The 22622-nt window shown below is 39.6% G+C and overlaps 1 protein-coding gene across 1 annotated transcript; it reads left to right on the forward strand.

Annotated features, from left to right (window-relative positions):
• The first annotated feature begins 1517 nt into the window (after window positions 1–1517).
• LOC109203666 (tripartite motif-containing protein 16-like) lies at window positions 1518–4379 on the forward strand. Its single transcript, XM_019363383.2, has one exon. It carries the CDS (start codon window positions 1603–1605, stop codon window positions 3268–3270), a length of 1668 nt encoding a protein of 555 aa, XP_019218928.1. The 5' UTR covers window positions 1518–1602; the 3' UTR covers window positions 3271–4379.
• Window positions 4380–22622: the final 18243 nt, after the last annotated feature.

A 22622-nucleotide genomic window follows, 5' to 3' on the forward strand; every position in this document is an offset into this window, starting at 1 on the left:
AATGTCACTGACAGTTGCTAATATATTGGAAAACCAAAATACTTACCACTGAGTTGATGTCTTTCTGCCCAACAACAGGAGTGCTGGTCCCGAGCCTCAAAGACAGTAAGAAGCAAGCAGAGGGAGAAAAAACAGAACATTTTTTAGAAGCTGATTTGATCCTTAATGGCTGTGCAATCATTGTAACATAGAGTTTGCTTATGTTGTTAAATAAAGGCTAGATTTGACATTAATAGACGCAACAGATGTTCTAAAGCTGCCACAAAGCATGAAAAAAAAAAAAATAGCCGTCTCCGAAAACGTCTGAGCATTTTTGCAAATATGTGATGTCTTGATAAATCGAGCAGATATTTGAAATTTACACAGCTACATTCTCGCCTGAAAATATCTTAAAAGTTTATTTTGTGACCCAGAAAAAGTAATAAGTTTTTCAGCGGCGGTCCTCCACCATTGCCGCGCTTACAAGTACGCACAGGCTCCGACAACCGTGGCCGACAAATGCGATCCTCCTTTTCCCCAGATTACCCTTTCTGGGTCACAAAATAACCTTTTAAGATATTTTCAGGCGACAATGTAGCTGTGCTATGCTCAAATATCTACTTAATTTATCAAAATATCACATATTTGCAAAAGTGCTTCCACGTTTTCAGAGCGCTCTGTTATCCACCCCCCACATCCCACCCCTACCCCACCCCTAACGGCTGCACCTCCCGAAGAATTTTGTCTGGGCTCTTCTCTCACTTATTTATTTCAAACAATCAACAGAAAATTTCACCACATAGTTTTATGTAAGGTTTTTAAGGCTGTGGTGTTAATTTTTAAGTAACATGAGCCCAGCGCAGCAGCAACGCTAGGCTAACACTAACTAGCTAGCAAGATTTTAAACCTGGTGCTAAACTAAGAGAAGCCACAAAATCAGTTTGAATAAGAGTAAACATTTACTCACCAAGTCAGTGTATCAGGTAAAGATCCACAGCAATGACAACAATAATATCTTGAGCTGACGCTTCTCCAGGTTTGCTCAACATATTCCATAAAAAATGCACCGTGAACATGCGGACTGATCCGAGAGGGAGGAGGACGGTAGTCACGTGGCATTTTCAAAACACATCTTTCATCCTTCCGCACTGAGAAGCAAAACTTCCAGCTTACTTAGTTTTTCTAAGTTAAGACAACTCAAATAAATGGAGTTTATCAGCGTTTTTGCATAAAAAGTACTGGTAACTTATTTAAATTGAGTTCTAATAACAAATTGATAAAAATTGAGTTCAGCCTATTTAATATTTTTAATTAAACACAATATTACATTTTACAGTGCACAGTATCGCTCTCAAACTGCTCCTCTTCCTGGAGTGAAGCACAGCCTGATAACCCTCCCTCTTCTTCCTGCTCTTAAACACAGCACCTCCTCTCTGTCCACCTGTTTCCTCGTTCCCTCCCCTTCAGATCTGCAATTTGAAGATGGGTGTAACCAACATGTGGTGACGTGTAAGAGCTGACAGGCTCCATTCACTGCAGAAACACGTTGTTGAGATCAGAGCTCAGACTAGTTTCAGTTTTGAGGAAGAGAAACTCACACAGTCACTGACACTGAGAGGAGAAATGGCACAGAAACTTCAGTTGGACCGAGAAACCTTCTCTTGTTCCATCTGTTTGGATCTACTGAAGGATCCGGTGACTATTTCCTGTGGACACAGCTACTGCATGAACTGTATTAAATGTTTCTGGGATGAAGAGGACAGGAAGGGAATCCACAGCTGCCCTCAGTGCAGGAAGACTTTCACACCGAGGCCTGTCCTGGAGAAAAACATCGTGTTAGCAGCTTTAGTGGAGCAGCTGAAGAAGACTGGACTCCAAGCTGCTCCAGCTGATCACTGCTATGCTGGACCTGAAGATGTGGCCTGTGATGTCTGCACTGGGAGGAAACTGAAAGCCATCAAGTCCTGTTTATCTTGTCCAGCCTCTTACTGTGAGAAACACCTCCAACCTCACTATGATGCAGCTCCATTAAAGAAACACAAGCTGGTGGCCCCCTCCAAGAAGCTCCAGGAGAACATATGCTCATTTCATGATGAGGTGATGAAGATTTTCTGTCGTACTGATCAGCAGAGTATCTGTTATCTCTGCACAATGGATGAACATAAAGGCCATGAAACAGTCCCAGCTGCAGCAGAAAGGACTGAGAAGCAGAAGGAGCTCGAGGTGAGACGACTAAACATCCAGCAGAGAATCCAGGAGCGAGAGAAAGATGTGAAGCTGCTTCAACAGGAGGTGGAGGCCATCAATGGCTCTGCTGATAAAGCAGTGGAGGACAGTGAGAAGATATGCATTGAGCTGATTCGTCTCATCAGAAGAAAAAGAACTGATGTGAAGAAGAAGGTCAGATCCCAGCAGGAAACTGAAGTGAGTCGAGTCAAAGAGCTTCAGGAGAAGCTGGAGCAGGAGATCGCTGAGCTGAAGAGGAAAGACGGCGAGCTGGAGCAGCTCTCACACACAGAGGATCACAACCAGTTTCTACACAACTACCCCTCACTGTCAGCACTCAGTGAGTCTACACACTCATCCAGCATCAATATTCGTCCTCTGAGCTACTTTGAGGATGTGACAGCAGCTGTGTCAGAGACCAGAGATAAACTACAGGACATTCTGAGAGAGGAATGGACAAACATCTCACTGACAGTCACTGAAGTGGATGTTTTACTGTCACCAGAGCCAAAGACCAGAGCTGGATTCTTAAAATACTCACATGAAATCACACTGGATCCAAACACAGCAAACAGATATCTGTTATTATCTGAGGGGAACAGAAAAGTAACAAGAATGAAACAACAACAGTCTTATTCTGATCATCCAGACAGATTCACTGTATGTTATCAGGTCCTGAGTAGAGAGAGTCTGACTGGACGTTGTTACTGGGAGGTGGAGTGGACAGGGGGAGGAGTTGGTGTAGCAGTCGCATACAAGAATATCAGCAGAGCAGGGAAATCATTTGAATGTTTAGTGGGATACAACGACAAATCTTGGGAATTAGATTGTGGCACAAACAGTTTTCAATTTTGGCACAACAAAGTCAAAACCGTCCTCTCAGGTCCTCGGTCCTCCAGAGTAGGAGTGTACCTGGATCACAGAGCAGGTATTCTGTCTTTCTACAGCGTCTCCAAAACCATGACTCTCCTCCACAGAGTCCAGACCACATTCACTCAGCCGCTCTATGCTGGATTTCAGTTTTGGCTAAATGGAGACACTGCAGAGTTGATTAAAGTCAAATAGAGAAGACAGGTTCATGTTGATCCCTGACCATTATATGTACTTGTGTAGTTTCTAAATGAGGCTTTACATTTTAGAAGCTGAGAAGTTCAGTGGTCCATTGATGTGTGAAAATAATATTGCACTGATTCAAACTGTACTTACATTTATATACCTTACATCAATATAAATCTGAATTTGTTCTTATGGCTGATAATCATGTGAGTTTAAATGATACTACTCTTCATATTCAGCATGTTTGAAATCTGTCATCAGTCTGGTTAGTGGTTTTATTCTGTAGTTGCTGTAGTGGGTTGTCAAATGCAACAATATATTGGAGCTGCAGTGACTCATCAGTTAGTCAATGATTAGAGAATTGATTGTTTTATCATTATTTTAGTCACATTTAAAGCTGGTTCCAGTTTCTGAAATGTGAAGATTGTTGATTTCCTTAATCATATATGACTGTAAACTTAATGTCTTTGAGGTTTGAACTTTTAAAATTTAACAAAATTTGAATCTTTGAGGTTTTTGATATTTATATTATTATTATTGTATCTAGAGTGATGACAATTACTGTCATTTTTTTAAACAATATCTTTTATTGCTTTTGCAGCAGCATACAAAGGTTTGTTTTCACAGTAATATGCCGCAGTAATAAGAACACCCCCCACCCCCACCTCCCAAACCTACATCAAATAAAAACACATTAAATATGCATACATTAGTACAATATGTGGCATTTATACATATTGAAGGAAACAAAAAGAAGGAAAAGAAAAAAAAATAGGGTTAGGGTTACTAACCCTATTTTTAATAGCTAGCACAGACTAAACAATTTTCCCCTCATCCACACTCCTGCAGGAATTGTCCGATGTTTACTTCTTTTATAAAGTTTTTAAATGGCTTCCAAATATCATCCAAATATGTGAACTTGTCTTTGAGAAAATACGTTATCCTTTCCATTGCCATACACTGTGCCAAAGAATTTATCCAAGCACCAATAGCAGGAGGATCTGATTTTTTCCAGTTTAATGCAATTATACGTTTTGCCTGTAATGTACAAAAATCCATAAACTTAATTTGATGGGCTCTTAGTTTAAGATTTTTAGAATAAATCTATAGTAGCAACATTTCTGCATCTAAAGCAATCTTTGTATTTAAAATTTGGTTATTTTGTTCATCACCTCCTGCCAAAATGCACGGACAATTATCCATTCCCATATACAGTGGAAACATGTCCCACGGGCTTCTCCACATTTAAAACATGTATCTGGAATTCTGTTATTATATTTGTTCATTTTCAGTGGTGTTACATATGTTTGCATGATCCAGTTGTATTGTAATAGCTTTAGGTTACTATTAATTGATTGTTTTTGTGATTTTAAGCAAATTGACTTCCATGTCTCCTCAGAAATATTAATATTTAGGTCATTTCTCCAAGATTCTAACTTACAAACTGATGTTTCTGGAGAGGCAGAGACAATCCAGTTATAGAATGTTGAAATTAAGCCTTTGTTGCCACATTTTTTCACCATTAACTCCTCTAAATTAGTTAACTGGGGAACGTTGAGAGACTGATTTTGCATGGAAGAAATAAAGCTTCTAATCTGTAAATACTTAAAGAGGTGTTTTTTGGGGATTTGAAATTTTGAGACCAAATCCTCAAATAAAACCATTATTCCATCACAAAAAAGATCACCCACTTTCCTAACACCTTTTTCTGCCCAACTCTGGAACCCTGCGTCCAGATTTCCTGGTGCAAATAAGGCATTTCCCGAGGTAGGACTAAACTGAGAGAGATTATTCTTAATATTCATCATTTCTTTTATTGTAAACCAAACTTCAATCATATTTCAGACTATAGGATTATTTGTTTCTTTCTTTAATTGTTTTGGCTGTGTACAGTATAAGTACAAGTTTAATGCCATTTTAAGAGAATTTGTTTCCATCCCCACCCAAGGAGGAGTATTTTGGGATAAAAAATAAAACATTATAGTAGCCAGATAGTACCAGTAAAAATTGGGACATTTCATCCCCACTGTATCGAAGGGAAGATACAACAAAGACAAGCGAATGCGGTGTAGGGTTAGATAAATAATTTTACTGTTATTGTCCATATTACTATTGCATTAATAATTAATATTGATATTGCATTCAGATGTTTAAACATATTGGCACCCAATTAAGCTTTATTACAGGTGCAGTTATAACCACTTTAAACTGTTGAGTTGGATTTATAATCTTAAATGTTTATATGCAGACTGCATGGTGAAAGAAAAGGCCTAACGCAGAGTAACTCTGTGCCAAAAATGAGACAGCAAGTTACATGTTTTTTGAAGTTACATGCTTTGCAGGAAGTGAAACCAAAACCAGAGTCTGAGTGCGAGTTATTCTGAGGAGCTAGTCGGTGAGGTGAAATGGGGTGCGATTGTGGTTAGCACATAGACACACACGTAACCACACACATACATACACATAGTAGTAGGCTCATTTTGTGGTAAGGAGTTCAGATTTAATTCTGCTATAACTGCAAGAGTGCCTGCGTACGTGACAGTTTGTTCCAGACGATAAGCGAGCGTCCGGCAGTGACAGGAAGCACCTGGCTTCGAGGCGAAGAGAATGATCTTTTTAAACTGTGTTAAAAGTCATTGTGGTTTTGATTTGATGTATCCATGTAATTTACGCAAGAGGGGGCGTTCTAATACCCCGATGTATAAAACTGTGTTCTGAAGTTTTGGAGATAGAGATCAATGCTGTCTGCGTACAGGATTTATCTCTCCACATGTGTCATTAAATCATTCGTTGACTCCAACTGACTGGGTCAGTGTGTTATTCTAATCTCCACCATCTCTCTCTCCTCAAAATGAACCTTAACAGCGGGGATGCTTCTTGTTCCAAATAAACTCTCTGATTAATGATGCTAGTTTGGTAAACAATCCAGTAGGAGGAGCCAGTGGGACATTCTGAAACATATACAAGAGTTTAGTTAATACATTCATTTTAAGAACACTTATCCTTCCAATAACAGATAACTTGTCAAACACTCCAGATCTTTGGAAATTTTCTGTAGAATTGTATTATAGTTAAGTAACACCACATTTTTTAATGAAGGAACTATTTTAATGCCTAGATAAGTGAATTCAGAATTAACAGTAAAGCCAGATATATTCTGACTTACGTTTTGATTATACGCTTGTTTAAGTAACATTAATGATGACTTTGTTACATTTACTTTATACCCTGAGAAGGTCCCAAACTGGTCTATTAAATCCTTTACAGCAGGCACAGAAGTTTTTAGTGGCTTTTAAAATAAAATGACATCATCAGCAAATAAAGCAATTCTATGCTCCTTTCTACCAATCTTAACACCTTGTATTTGTCCACTGCTTCTAACAGCTTTTGTCAAAGGTTCAATAGCTAAAAGGAATAAAAGTGGAGATAATGGTGAACCCTGCGGGCACCCTCTTTTAATGTCAAATGGTTCAGAAATTATCTCATTAGTCATAACCTGAGCAACAGACTGACAGTGTAGTAGCTTGATCCAATGCAGAAATGATTTACCAAACCCAAATCTAACAATGACATCAAAGAGATATGGCCGTTTGATTCTATCAAAAGCCTTCTCCGCATCAAGCGAGAGAATGGCTGTATCTTCCTGTTCACTTTGATTATGAAGAATGTTGAGGACTCGTCTTACATTATGAAAACCCTGCCTATATTTAACAAATCCATTTTGATCATCTCCTATAATAACTGCAAGAACATTTTCTAATATTTAATGTAATGTACAATAATCCATAAACTTAATTTGATGGGCTCTTACTTTAAGATTTTTAGAATAAATCTATAGTAGCAACATTTCTGCATCTAAAGCAATCTTTGTATTTAAAATTTGGTTATTTTGGTTAATTTTTTCATCTAATTGAATACAATCTATTTGTGTATGATTGTCAGTCCAAAGAGGGAGAGAGGAAAGAGGGGAACGTGAGGAGAAAGGTCAAGAAGAACCAGGTAAGAAAACAGACAGGGAACAGTGACAGGCAAAACAGAAACTGTTAAACTGACAAAGAGAAAAAACCTGATTTTACTCATACAATCTGGAAGTTGTGCTCTCCCTATATTAAAGCTGCTATACAGAATCTGCAAAACAAACTGGGTTGAAACATTTTTGACCCTCTTTAACAACATTTCAACATAACATTATCATTGATTGGGGAGATTAAAATTAATGATATATTTTTATGTGGTTCAACCACAACTCTACTAAAACCTCAGCCAGTAATAGGTAGGCCAACTTTTGGACTGTCCAGTTGTCTGTATGACTGCAGTACATGCACCACATTTGCACACTATCAGAAAGTGCCAAACAGAGCCCTGGTGGAGTGAGGAGCCCAGGAACAGGGGTTTAAATGCACCAAGGAGACAGTCATAGAGAACTCGGGACAACTGGAGACATTTCAGGATGCAGGGACTGACAAAGACATCGTGATATGTAAAGTTTATTTTGCCTGGCTGGGCAGCTCTCTGGGTGCTCAGCACCCCCAAAGCTCTGATCCTAGAATCGCCCCTGATTTGTGCCACTCCAAATATTTCTGTCCACTATAAAGGAGAACATCACAGCCTGATACCTGCAGGTCTGACAGCAGCAGGTGTATCACTCCTGTTTTCTACCTGGAGACAGCAGTCGCCTCATTGTTCTGACACACAACACAAAACTATCCACAACACTACACACTAACTACATAAGACAAAACATTAACTACACACTCCAAACATGCTAAATGTCACAAATCTCACAACATCTCAAAACTCGCTCTCACACCTGGACAAGATGACGCAGGACCACAATCATCCCTGGATGAACAACGCGTGGTACAGATATGTGTACAACCGCACGACAGAAAAGAACTGCTTTGTTTGCTCACACATGCCTGCAACTTCTGTCCATGCAACTATTTATGGGAAGGTTCCGTCACTTGAAACGAGCATGTGCATTCACATGAAAGTCATAAATGGAACTTGTTCACATAGAGACATGTTTATAGTGAGAGCCCTAGCGTTTTCACTGCTGACCTACGACGTGAATAACCTAACAGCTACAAACTGGACGTGTGACGAAGCGCACTGGGTGAACGTGAACGTGTCAAACAAAAGAATAATGACATTTCCAGCTTTCTTGCAGAGTGAAGAACGTCACCCGATATGTTTCGACTTCTCATACGGAAGGACAAAACTTGGTCGAACCAAGAACTGCAGTATAGTCTGGAAGGACAATGCCGATGCAGCTATGACTTTTAAGCGTGGCACATACTGGGTCCAGGGGACAGCTTGGGTGTGTGGACCAAAAACGTACTACATGCTGCCCCCCAACGCAACAGATGACGGCATTCAACTGACACCGGTCCAGAACCACACGATCGAATATGGGGCTCCGATGTCCCACAGGAATTCAAACTCTGGACCACTGGACAGAAAGTGGTACATGCCCTGTTCCCATGGGTCGGAGTTGGGAAACATGCCCTGCGTATCGAGACGTTGGACTATTGTTTTGGACTTTTTCTGAACGCTTCATGTAAAATCAACAACAAACAGAATCAAGAAATTGACGCTCTGCGCATTGCAGTAATGCAACACAGGGTAGCATTAGACATGATTCTCGCTGAGAAAGGAGGACTATGTGTCCTCTTTAACAACACATGCTGCACATACATTCCAGATAATGTACACTCATCCAACATGACTGATGCTCTGAACACACTTAGACAACTCAGGGATGCACAACAACAAGACTATGTTACAAACAGAAGACTGGCTCACGTGGTTTTTAAGTGGCTCTTGGAAGTCCCTGCTGATTAAAGGACTTGTTTTTGTTGGTGTTCTACTATTGTTATTGTGTCTTTCCACTTCATGCGTCATACCTTGTTTGAAGAACATGGTGTCAAAAATGGTAACTGCTTCAATTAATGCTTACATCACCCTACCACAGAATGAAGAAGATGATAATGAGATAGACATTTGGATATAACATATTCACAAAACCCACTAATTAATGATGTCCTGGCTAAAAATGTTTTACAAGTGGCCATAGACTGATACAGTGTTAGTGAGTTGTTATGTATATATATAGGAGAAAAGATCAAACAACAGGAGGGAATGTTGAAAGATTTTATTATGTTTATGTTTAGAAGTACATTTCATTTAAGGTTTTCTAGATGTGTTTGCTCTTTTTTATTAGGGAAGTTACGTTGTGCAAGCTCAGCAGGAAGCCTGCACACTGTGCAGGCTCAGCAGGAAGCCTGCACACAGCACAATGGTATGTTATCTCTTCCTGTATGTTTCAGAGACGCAAACATGCTTGAGTATAAATAAAGGCTGACGACTGCTCCAGGGTGTGTGAGTCTCCTTCGAGCTCTCACCCGTGTGCACGTTAATTTGTAAAACCTGTCTGAGTGTCATTTATTCCAACCTGAGTTGTATTACAGGGAAACTCCTCACACACACCACACCAACTTCAAACATACGTCACAACAACTTTGAACTTCGCCCTAAAATTAATCACAATAAATTTTGTCAAATATCCCCAAACTTTACTTTTATTTATCCCCAATTACCCAAAATTATCATGGACATGTCACCTGAAATCTACTTAACAGATTTTATAATTTACTTTAATTTCCACTACTGAGCCAATTTAACGGTAACGATCATCAACTCGACGGACAAATAATTTAGAATTCATTCAATATGCACAATTTTGCTTTTTCTTTTGTTAAGGTTCAGAAAGTGAGGAGGAAGACCAAAATAATGACCACTGATCCTGCCGGGTGCAATTAGACGACATTTTAATGAATACACATGTGGAGTCCAACACTGTGCAGATTCAGTGTTGAACTGTCTTACAATTGTCAGAACAAAGGCTTTATAGGGGTAAGATAGTACAGCCCCCTTCTGTTGCCAGGCAGACTCAAGATCTCCTACGTCAATCCAAAACCACAACCGTTCAGTTAACTTTTGACACAGTTTAAAAGAACATCGTCTTCGGCTCGAACCCAGGTGCTTCCCCTCAGCTCGCCTTCGCTGTCGCTTATCTCTGGGACATCTGGTGTACTTCCTGGAACAAACTAACACGTACGCACCCAAACTTTGCAAACTTAAGCAAAACACATCTTAACTTTTACCTGTTAAATGAGTCTACAAATGTATGTGTATGTGTGTGTCAGCTTCTGCTGCCCTTTATTTCACCCTTCACTTCATCAGCTAAACCTTGTAACCTTTCCACCAGACAGAAGGCCAGCACGTACACAACTGAAACTATGTGTGTGTATGTGTGTCTCGTCCTTAAATGCTCTCTCATCTCACCCTTTGCACTTCTGACCTTTCACCAGAACAGAGGCTCATCCTTACATGTAATACCCCAATTGGAACTATATATGTAATATGTTGAGTAAATGTTTTAATCAAGAGCCTCTACTAAAAGCTTAATCCAAAGATATAAATGCATAATAAAATAACCTGCTCTTAGCTTGCACTCAGACTCTGCTTTCAGTTTCACTCTTGCAAAGCATGGCGTTTCCTGTCTCCTTTTGCACAACAGGCTTGTGCTTACCTTTAAATCTTTTGGACCAGTCTGTTGTCCGCCTCATATCAGATCGTACCTTAAGCTCTGAATTAGTCCCCTCAGCCGCAAAAGAATCCGGGTCACGGCACCAAGTATTAAATCCCAGTTCTTTGTATTCTTTACGGCCAAAAAAAGACACGGCTCAAAGTGGTCTAATTCAAAAAATGATCTTTAATTTTACATATTCCGGAATATGGAGACTGAGCACAGAGAAGAAGAATTCGCTCCCGGCAGCACGAGGTATTTATATTCTCATCAAAACTATGATTTGGGAGGTAAACTGGTCGCTGGAAAATGTCAAATGTTAGAAATTTTCAGAAAACACAGCAGCCTTGAAGAGCATGTAGAGAAGGCCAGCCCACATCAGCAGCAGTTAAGATATGCTCTGATGAACGGCCTTCACTCACCCATTGCTGATTTTATTAGGAAACAAAATGTTAATCATAACTCTGAAGTGGTCCGTCGAATGCATTAACTGGACCCGCTGTGTGCAGGAAGGAATTAAAGAAACACAGAAGAAGTCACAAAGCTCTGCAGTCGCCGCTTCCTTAGCAGATGAGATCTTTTTCCAGGAACAGGCTGGAAGAGGGCAAAATAGGGGCAGGAATAAAAGAGGTGAAGGCCTGCGGAGACCCAGGTGGAGACAGGGCAGAAGAGATGGTAAATGCTATGCATGTAGAGAAAGGGGTCACTATGCTAGAGAGTGCCCTAACCACAAGCCTGAGTAACCCCAACTGTACCTGTCAACACTGCCAATACACGCATGTTTAGATTATTCTTTAGATTGCCCTGATCAACAGCAGCCTGCGCTCCAGACCATAGATTTAACTGAGGTGGATAATTGTTAAAAGTAATCTGCATTAAGCTTAGGGTTGCTCAAATCCAATGCAATGACATATGAGATGAAGACTACAAGGAAAATAGTTAAACTAATGAAGTGCATAGAGGCACTTGACCTGTTTGAAAAACGGCAAAGCACGCAACCACTGTGTGAGGTTGCGTTGCGGTCTCTTCTGAGCTGATGAGCAAGCTACACATTATCAGAGCAGGAGCTGGCTGAGAACTCATCAGAGAGAGGGAAACAGAACTATGATAACTCGAGTATGCAGCTATCTGTGAGTTCAGCTTCTTCCTCACAACTCAGATGCGCAGCAGTTTTCCTGCATCTTGACTCATGTGTGTAGAGTGTTCGTAGCATCAGCATCATGTTTTTGCTTATTTGTTTTGTTGGGTTGGAAAATAACTAAATAAACTTGTGATCATACTTATGGATCACCATGGCACATACCATTTGCCATATATTTATTTATGCAGATGAAAAAAGTGAGTGTGAGCGCTGTTTAAAAGTAATTGTCTCCAACTGTGAGAGAGGTGATTCTGCAGGTCACCAGCTATCGTAGTGGAAAAACGAATAAAAAAGAAACAAAATTTACATTATAGATTAAAAATAATAATAGGGAAACGGTTTTGTTTCTCAGCCAAGAACAACTACAATCTCATTTTCTGCTTTTAAGAAAGGAGAGTTCAAAAAACAGAAAGAGAGATGTGTGTTGTTTTAAGCAGTGATGATAATAATGAAAATGTCTTAGTTTGTCACTTTCAGATGAAAAGCAGACCTGAATCAATTTTCCACATGCAGCGGTCGGAAGACAGTTATAGTTTAAGATCATTGGAAATGTTCAGGCCAAGTTTCTGGCTGACTTGTTTACAGCGCCATGTGTCCCTCAACCTCACAAGCGAGCTCTCACTCCTCCCTGAAGACAAGGAATGCAGTTCCAAAGAGCAATAACATGGCAGATAAAGAGACAGCAGCAAAGTCCTGAGCAAAGAGTCCCAGCAAGCAGCAGCAGTGTGGACAAACAGCATCGGAGAAGAAAAGCAAACCCATCATCCTGACTGATTGGATGAATATGGCACTGTGTTTCCAACAAGCTGCAACTTCACACGGCCTGTGAAGAAAACTTTTGAGGAGACTGTTGGAGTTTGACTTTTGCCACGTTTGGAGTAAAATGGCAAGAAGAGACAGTGGAACACAGGACAAAGCTGAAGAGAACTGTTTGCCATTGGACTGCAAAAAGTGGGAGAGGAGAATGGAGTGAAAGAAGCAGGTGAGAACACAGAGGAATGCTGTTGTTTAAGGTGGGAAATCAAAATTTGGGTTAGCAATCCTGGGAAAAAGAAAACTGACTGCTTAAGTGGGAAAATTGTGAAGGAGTCTGAAACACTGCATAGAGAAACATACACAAAATCACACACACACAACAGAAAATGCATTAACCCTACTAACACTTACAAATACAACAGAGCTCATGAAGATTAGACAGCATGTTAAGCATGTGAGTCTGTTTATCATCTTGTCCAAGTCACTTAGTGTGATGAAAAGTGATGCAAAGACCAGTGGACTAATAGCAAATTAGTTTAAAAAAAATGATCAAATAATAGCAGAGAAGTGTGTAGGAAAGGCAGCTTTAAGAACATGCCCTGCTGGAGATGCAGCTCCACAGACATTGATTAAACCTGCCTAATAACACAAACACACATGCAATGAAGATCAGCTTGTTATCTCTCATCAGTGTTAAAATAGTGTAAATTTAACAGACACTTGTTATCAAATGCTGAATTTATCCAATGCTGACAGTTAACTCTCTGGGTTACAGGACAACAGTTTAATTTTTGTGGGAAAAAAAGATTCTGGTTTGACCAACCAGTGATCAGACAATAAATTTAGTTGTTAATATAGTAAATTTGGAGATGCTTTCTGCTTGATTGATGCAGCACAAGTAATTTACTGTATGAGGGAAATTCTATTTTTGTGATAATATTTTGAACATGCATTTCTGTTGTCCTGTCAACTTGGTGGGTTAATAGCTGATATGCAAATTAGTTGATCGTTCTTAGATTAAAGAAAGGTGACTGAATTCTAGCACGAGTGAATGGGATGTGTTGGAGTGGAGACACTAAAACACTGAGTTTCCTGTTTTGATGTGCAAGTGAATTCTGCACCCAGATACACAACTCTGAATACATAAGAACAAACTTATTTTGTGAAGTACATGATGACATGTCACATGTTTTAGGATGACGGGGGAAAAAGGAAAACTGAATAAAATGGGTCTGTGGTCTAAATGAGTGAAAAGCACAGATCTGGGGATTAAACTCATATCTAATAAGACATTAGGGTTATGTTGTGTGTTGTGCAACTGATGGATGGATGTTTTGAAATTAATTCAGCTGGTGGTTTTTTGTTTTGTTGCAAAGTTGAGCCTACCAATTAGGTTTGGTATGATTTACCCTCCTGAGATGAGGAGAATGTGTCATGACTTAACAAGGCCTTTTTATTTTGTCACTTTCATAGTGCACTGAAAGTTTTGTTTGATGATCTCTGTCGTTTGAGCAGATCTGCATGATTAGAACAAAAGCGCTATACGACTCGTCGGGAAAACCGTTGCAAGTAAGTTTCTCCAAATTTACAATGGGCTCAGGAGAAAGTCACTTATTTGGGACAATTAGAAAATGAGTCCCTGTCCAAAAAGGATTCAACAAGGTAATCCGATCTAAAATTGTTCTTTTTCTTTTTGAAATGACGTCATTTTGCTGAGGGTGGAAATGAAATGTGACGATAAGTTCCACTATCAGCAAAGAAAGAAAGAATGAATGAATGAATGAATGAATGAAAAAAAAACAAATGGGGAACTGACTGACCGGTAAAAGTTCACAAAAGCTGACAAGACTTGCGAAGTTAACCCCCACCTGACAAAGGTGTGGATGTATATCTGTGTGTGTCTTCTGTTGCAGGAGCAGGAGGAGACCACAGGAGGAAACTTGGGTCACATGACTATGTGAACTCTGCAAATTTAACCTTTTGCTGTAATTTTCCTGGGTGTCTGAATTTACCAGCAGTGTGTTATTCATGACTGAGTGTTGCTCACAGAGATCACTGTGAGAAAGTGTGTATACACCTGCGCAGCGCTAACATTTCCATTTTCTTTTCTACAGCATTACAGTTCTTCATGTGAGTTGATCATGTGATTTATACCAGGACACAACTGGTTAATGTTTTTCTACCACAGTATTTCTGGGTTTATGTGTGAAGGAAACTATGTTTGCGGGCTATGTGTTGGTAATGCTGTTACACTGTGTTGCTGGGAAAATGTTGAAGATTACTTTAACTATGAGTATAACATGTAAGATGCATACTGTGTTGAAACCAGTGTCACTCCATTTCACAGCTACAGATGACTAACTTTATGGCCTTTTTACAGCACCGCGGGAATCTGTTGCTCCAGGACCGACCTCCAGGATGCTTCATGTGTTTTGCTAATGGTTGTTTTTTTTTTCTATGAGTGCATGTAGAGGATTCAGCAAAGACAGACAAGTGACATGAGGAAACAGCTGAGAGGTGCAGTGTTTCTGGAATAGTTTAGTATGGGGCTCATTAGATGACCACTATTGAGCTCGTAAGTGATGTAACGTGTGAGTGACATTACTTAGGGAAAAGTCACCGATTACTGTACTGTTAACTAAATATATGGGATGATCCATGTCTGGGGCAAATTATGGCAATAATTATGGTTTACTGATTTGAGAAACCTGCACATGATACTTGTCTTTGATGCTGAATACTTTATTACTCTTATGATCTACAATTGTTTGCAAGTGTGAAGGTTGATTTCACTCCCAGATCTTGTTTTCCAGGCCATGATGGTGTGTATGCAGGCTCCTGGCAGAGCCAGGTGTTAAGCAAACTTAATATGCAACACACACTGACATCTTTTATTGCAGGGTTATAGGTCCAGAGTGGTGCTGCTCCAGAGGAGACGTCCTGATGTTGCCTGGGAAATGATCTAACTAACCCTTTCCTTTAAGACAGGAATCTAGGTTTGATGAGTTGACTAATGGGACTGTCCATGCGTCAAGAGGGGTCCAGAATTAACATGAAACTATGTTTTCTATGTCTTATATGATTTTTGCAGTGATTTGTGGGATTAACAGTTCATTTACAGGTATTAAGCCTATGCAAGTGGTGCATCCATGTTCAGATGAGGCTTTGATGGCCTATGAGTGAAGTTCACTGAACTAAAGGGAAATGTGGTTTGATGATGGTTGACATGCTTTCCAAATAGAGGTTTTTCCTCCTAGTAAGGAGATACAGGTGCAGCAGTCAGAGTATTACTGGAAGAAATCATCCCAAAGGTCGGAATCTCCTGAGAAATCTTCAGAGGCCCGGTGAGAAACAAGAACCATTTGTCTCAGTTATTTTAAAAAATCAATAACTGAGAGAGTCACTTACATTTTAAATGAATGTTGACAGCATTTCTAGTAAATAAGGGCAGATGGCATGAAGATGAACTGAGGACGTGATTTTGTGATGGCCTCAGTGGGCGCTACCTGTGTCTCCCATGCCAGGCAGATCCCCTTCCACTAATATGAGGCGAAAAGGGGGAAGGAGGGCCACGAAAAACTGTGGTCCCACTCCTTAATGTCGGATAATTTATGTCCAAGTAATTAGAAATAATGTTGTGTAACAGAAATGTATCTAATTTTATCTTTGTTTACTGTCTTATCATCACATCCTGTGACTTACCTGAGCTTGGTCCACCTTGGTTGGTCTCCTTGTTTTTTTTGCAGGTCTCTGTAATGTCTCAGCATAGATGAGGTGATGTTGTTGAATCCAAGCTCTTTTGAACACAACAGAAATTAGAAGAAAGACGTTAGAACACATGATCTGTTGTGTTGTTTATTGGTATTTCTTAAGTTATTATTATTAATAATTTATTACTATGTGGGTATTGGGAGAAATCAGATCAAAATCAAAACAGGGGAAAATCTCCTCTTTCTTGCTGGTTCAATCTCAAAAAGACCATTGAATAGTTTCAAAAGGTTGATTGTGTTCCTTTGGACATTTTCAGTGGGAGAAACGTTTCGTCACTCATCCAAGTCACGTCTTCAGTCTCAGCTGACTGCAGGTTTCCCCAACCTTCACAAAAATCTTCCTGGATTACTCAACACACACTTTGAAGCCTCTAAAAGTGACGTGTGATACCACTGATGTCTTTTCTGAACTGATACCAAGTAAAATTCAAGGTAATGTCGGTGTTACTAATCTGATACTTTGTGCAAAAACCTAATGTGTTCTGCAATTAAAAATAAAATGTAGTGTATTTAAAAATATACCTTCATAATGAATGCAAGACATCAGACTACTTGTTCTTATTGTTTAATTATGAATAATTCTCATGCAAGAAATAAAGAACCTGAAAAGTCAATGCCAACATTTTAAAATATTAATTTAACAATCAAAAGCAAATGTGACTGATTAAAAATGATACTACAGCTGAGAAACATTTTATAGATATAAGCTATTATTCATCTTATGTATGATATATTTTTGAGCTGTATTTGTATTTTTAAAAGCCTGCAGTGACTGTTTTACTACAAGTATGCTGTACATTTTTATGATACCTGGCCTATTTAATCCACTTTAAATGCTCTATGCAACCTTACCTGACTAGGGATCTAGGACTCATGTGTTTTGTTCTTACCTCGGGCTGGCAATCGTCTCGTATCCTCCTGCCCGGGAGGTCCTTATTAATATATTTATTTTCCATGTTATTTTCCAGGATTGTCATTGTTCTCTCTCCCTTTTTCCTCCGTCTCCCCCTGTGTGTGTTTGTTCCTTCGCGATCCCGTAAGGGTTCCGCATTGGAGGCTGCCACACCTGCCACTCATCAGCCATCACCAGCTGCTGCTGATAGCCTCATCAGGAGCGCTTTACTTAAGGGTGTAGCAGAGCTCTGATCATTGTTGTTCAGCTCCAGCCTTGCAGCTGGCCCCGATGTGGTAGCCGCTTGAGATGATAGTGGTGTTTTCCTTTAGTGCAGGGGTCCCCAATCCCAGTCCACGAGGGCCGGTGTCCCTGCAGGTTTTAGATGTGTGCTTGATCCATCACAGCTGATTTAAATGGATAAATTACCTTTTCAACATGCCTTGAAGTTCTCCAGAGGCCTGGTAATGAACTAATCATGTGATTCAGGTGTGTTGACCCAGGGCAAGATCTAAAACCTGCAGGGACACCGGCCCCCGTGGACTGGGATTGGGGACCCCTGCTTTAGTGCAAACAACTGCATGTCAGTTTAACAGTTGGTCTAATTCTTTATTTGTTAAAGAAAATGCAGATTTAAGACACTTTACCATGGCTTCATTTTCCAGACCTGTCAAGTAGATTAATCTTTTTTTATGCAATCGAGGGTTTTACCAGAATTTGGTTGCAAGTAATTCTGAAAGCAAGCTCTAGTTTTGTTTTCATATTAATATTTCACCTGCCGATGTTGTGATTGGAGGCTCCATCTTTGCATTGATCTTTCAGCAAAAATGTTTTTGCTTGACAAGTTATTTTTCTACAAGTGTATAATACGTATAAGGCATGACAAAATTTGAGTGAATTCAAGTATGTTTTTTTAAGTATATATTTTCTAGTTTTGTACTTGTTTGTTGCTTGTTTGTTGCTTTTATTCTCTGGTGTCCCGCTTCAATAATGTTTATCTGACTCTGATATTTTATTGGATCACAGATTCAGTCTTAACTGTATTTACTGATTGCATTAAAATTCATGTTGTCAGTTTTAGTTATCTTGTTTCAAAAGGCAACATCAGTTGTTAAAATGACCAATAATGTTTTTTTAACAAAAAAATATGGCTGCACACATATTTCTCTTTCTTTTAACAATGTGTTTTAACATGGTTTTAAAATATAAATACAAATAAAACCTGTAACGTGATCAACGAGTAAATGAAACAATGATGATTGCTTTAAATGGTCCATTTTGCTATAGAATCAATTATAATTTTAAATGTTCTTAATTTACTTTCAGTGAAATCGAGCATTTAAATACTTTTTCAGAATAGTAGTAATAAACTGAAGAGTGACTTTTTACTGCTTGCTTTATTCTAATTTGTTCTCTTAGAATTTCTCCACCATAGCTGATTGGGGATTTGAACAGTGTACAATCGTCGATGTATTGCATTGCATCTTCTGAGTGACCATCCAATAGGGTCAGTGTGCCTGTACAGGGTACAGCAGCTAACCTCTGAGCACATTCCAATGTTTTGACAGTTTATTCATTAGAGATACTAAATGAGATATTTGCTCTTTTGAAATGCTGTTTCATGGTCAACCTTAATATCCAGTCAGGGCTCTAGAGTGCGACCAATTTGGTCGCAAATGCGACCAAATTTCTCAAAAGTGCGACTAAAAGAAAATACTTGGTCGCACTGGTGCGACCAAGTATTTTCTCGGGAAAAATAAAAATAAAAAGTTTCCGCAACTCTGAAAGTCTCCGTGTGTTCAACAACAGACACACATTGTGCCCATGTCGTGTTCTAAACCAATCAGATAGTCAGAGGCGGGGACCTCTGTGATTGGCCGTGGTCCAGATATTCCTGCAGGCCTACATATGTTTACGTTTGAAAGTGCGGGCAGATAGAGAAGGGTGAGTAGCCAGGTCCGATAGAAGTGTATGAAGTTGGTATTGAGAAAATATGAAAAGAACAATTGATAACTTTTTCGTTAAGTTAAGGCCTGATCAGTCCAAAATTCTGAGCCAGCGCTCTGACACGGAGCCATCAACCTCTCAGTTTTTGTCAAACACTGGTCCGGAGACGGCATCAGAAAATGAGCCACATACGATCGACTCCCAGCCAGAGCCCACTGAAAGTAAAAGTGAGAAAATGTATAAATTTCCAATCGAGTGGCTTGACCAGTTTCCCTGGCTAAGATACAGCCAAGCTGACGCGATAAATGCACTGCCCAAATGTCCCCTCTTCCCACTGCCTTTCAGCGGCAGGCAGCAGTAAACAGGTCATCGGAGGCCGAGATGATCATTAAGTTTAACATCGCCTACAATATTGCAAAAGAAGAAGTTCCATTTACTAAGTTCAAGTCAGAAATAACTCTTCACAAGAAAAATGGCTTGGACATAAACCCCACATACAGCAATGATGTTGCATGCGCCCAGTTTATAGGCGTCATCACTGACACACTGAAAAAAAAGACGTCAGTGGAAATTGCGAACAGTGCATACATGGCATTCCTGATCGATGGAGACAGACATCGCCACAAAAGAATGCGTCATTGTGTACGCTCATATCTTGCAAAAAGGAAGACCAGCGAATATACTGATTGGACACATTGAGGTCGAGCATGCCCATGCCCAAGGTAAGCCATGTCATGTCACGTAGCCTATATAGGTAAATAATATGATCAATAATATTACGTCTTTTTACTGCATTAACCATATGTAGCATATTCTTATCATTGAAAATTAAACATAGCAATAATACATGAATACAGAAACTGAAACTGAAAAAGACTGCATTGTAAACTCTTGATCTGACAAGTAAATGGTATTTTTTTTTATTCGTTTAGGAGTTTATGCTGCCTCAAAGAAAGCATTTGCTGCTCTTGGGGACCAGTGCAGTAACTGGTTGGAGAAAATCATTGCTATGGGGGCTGATGGTGCTGCTGTTAATTTGGCCAGCAAAGGGGGTGTCATAGTCCTTCTGCAGCAGGAGGCAGGTGACCACATTGTGCCATTCCACTGTATGCCTCACAGGTAAGACTAGAAGACAAGAAATGACTGACACTCTAAAGTCACTGTGGGTTAATTTCTTTTATAGAGCAGATATATCTACATTTAAAAGTTTACTATCTTTTCAGATTGGAATTGGCAATGTTGTCAGTTCAGAGGGACATTCCAATGATCAGGCAGTTGTATGACCTTCTCCATTTAATTTGGAAGACGTATCGTTTCAGCCCAAAATCAATGAGAGAGCTCAGGGTCATTGGGGCTGACTTGGGAGTAAATGCGCTGGTGCCCAGTGGGGTGAAGGGAACAAGGTGGCTCCCACATGTTTCAAGGGCCCTGGAGACCTTTCTGAAACCAGGGCAGTTCACTACTGTGTACCGCCACATGGACTATTTGGCAGGTTCCTCTGCCAATGCAGACATTGCAGGCCAAGCTACGAAGGTCAGTGCATTATTTCTGAATATTCTTTTTATTTCAGCAAATTACGCAATTGTTATTGACTTTATATTTTTTAAGAATGTAGTTCATCAATGTTCTAGGTGACTAATTTTTATTGTTGTATCATACAGGTTAAGAAATCAATGGAAGATGCCACTTTTGTGGCCTTTTGCCATTTTATTACAGATGTGTTCAGTGGCATTAGTAAGTTTAGCCTCCTACTTCAAAGGAATGATGTCATCCTACCACAGGTAAGTGAGATAAAGTGGGATGTGTATATTTGAATTGTGTTTGTGGTCATCTTCAACTTTTTTAAAAATACAGCACTGTTATACCCAAACAGGTCGTTTGCAGCCTGGAACAACTGCTGGTGACCACAGAGGTAATGGTTGCAAGACCCAAGCCTCATGGAAGACTGTCAGAGTTCCTGACTCATATGAGGCTGCAGAGGAGGCAGCAGGATAAAGAGGGTGAAATGGCAGTGTACAAATTCCAGGTAGACCTACATATAGCTGTGTCTCGTATTTAAACAGAGAACACTATTTATTATTTTATGATTATTTCTTATTTATATTTGCACAAATATTTCTAATATCAATATCACAATCTCTATTTATCGTTTATGCAATACACAGACAATAACACTTAAAGGAGAGGCATCAAATCTGGCTGAAGATGGTGTTGCTGCCACTAAACTTAAAAAAGTAATGGATGCAACAATCAAATCCACTGTGAAAAATCTAAAAGCAAGATTCAGTAGTCTCCTAGGCAAGTGTATTAAATACATGTAGATAAGAAATATTTTTATTATTGTTAACAGCATTGTTATATTTTTATTTTCATTTATTAAAATGTATTTGTTCTTACAACAGAGGAGAGTGCTTCTGAGTCAGCCACAACCAAAGCTGTCAAATGCTTCAACATTTTCAATCATGATAGCTGGCCAGAGAACAAAGAGGATTTAGTGGACCATGGTGCTGATGACCTTGCTTTTCTCTTGGATCACTTCTCCACAGTGCTGAGAAGGTAGCTGGTGGATTGCTACGATATCATGTGTGCTGGTCGTATATATGTTGTTTATGTGAACACCGATTAGCTGTGTAAACCACATCATTTTCAGAAATGGTGTAAACGCAGAGCTTGCAAAAGAAGAGTTTGTAAGTTTGAAGCTGTTAATTGCCAAGATGTTCAAAGACAAGACCTACCTCAGCCTTTGGGAGCTCATGTTGACCAGAGAGCCGTACTGCTCAGAGCACAAGGTCAGTTTTGGTTGATGTTCTTTCCTAAGATTGTGTGAGTTTTGCTATCTAACACACATTGGTTCAATAAATCTCTTGAATGTATTTTTCTCTCAGAACATCCTGCATCTTGTACACATTATGCTGGTCCTACCTGTCTCAGCTGCGGTATGTGAAAGAGGGTTCTCTGCACAGAAGAGAATTAAATCAGACACAAGAGCATCCCTTCATTCAGAGACAGTGGATGACCTGATAAGAATCAGTGTGGAGGGGCCAAGTCTGGAAGATTTTGATGCTAGAGAGAGTGTGGCAAGCTGGTTCACCCAAGGTGAAAGATCAAGAAGGCCAAATTACAGGAGCTGGCCATCTGAGGGGCATGTGCCTGCAATGGAGGACAGTCCATAAGATATCAAGTTGTTCGGATATTGAAATGTTCAGATTGAAACCTTTGACACTTTGAGTAACTTTTTAATTTAGATGGGTTTTTTTATTTAAT

Source organism: Oreochromis niloticus, linkage group LG3, assembly GCF_001858045.2.
Source record: "Oreochromis niloticus isolate F11D_XX linkage group LG3, O_niloticus_UMD_NMBU, whole genome shotgun sequence".
NCBI lineage: Eukaryota > Metazoa > Chordata > Actinopteri > Cichliformes > Cichlidae > Oreochromis > Oreochromis niloticus.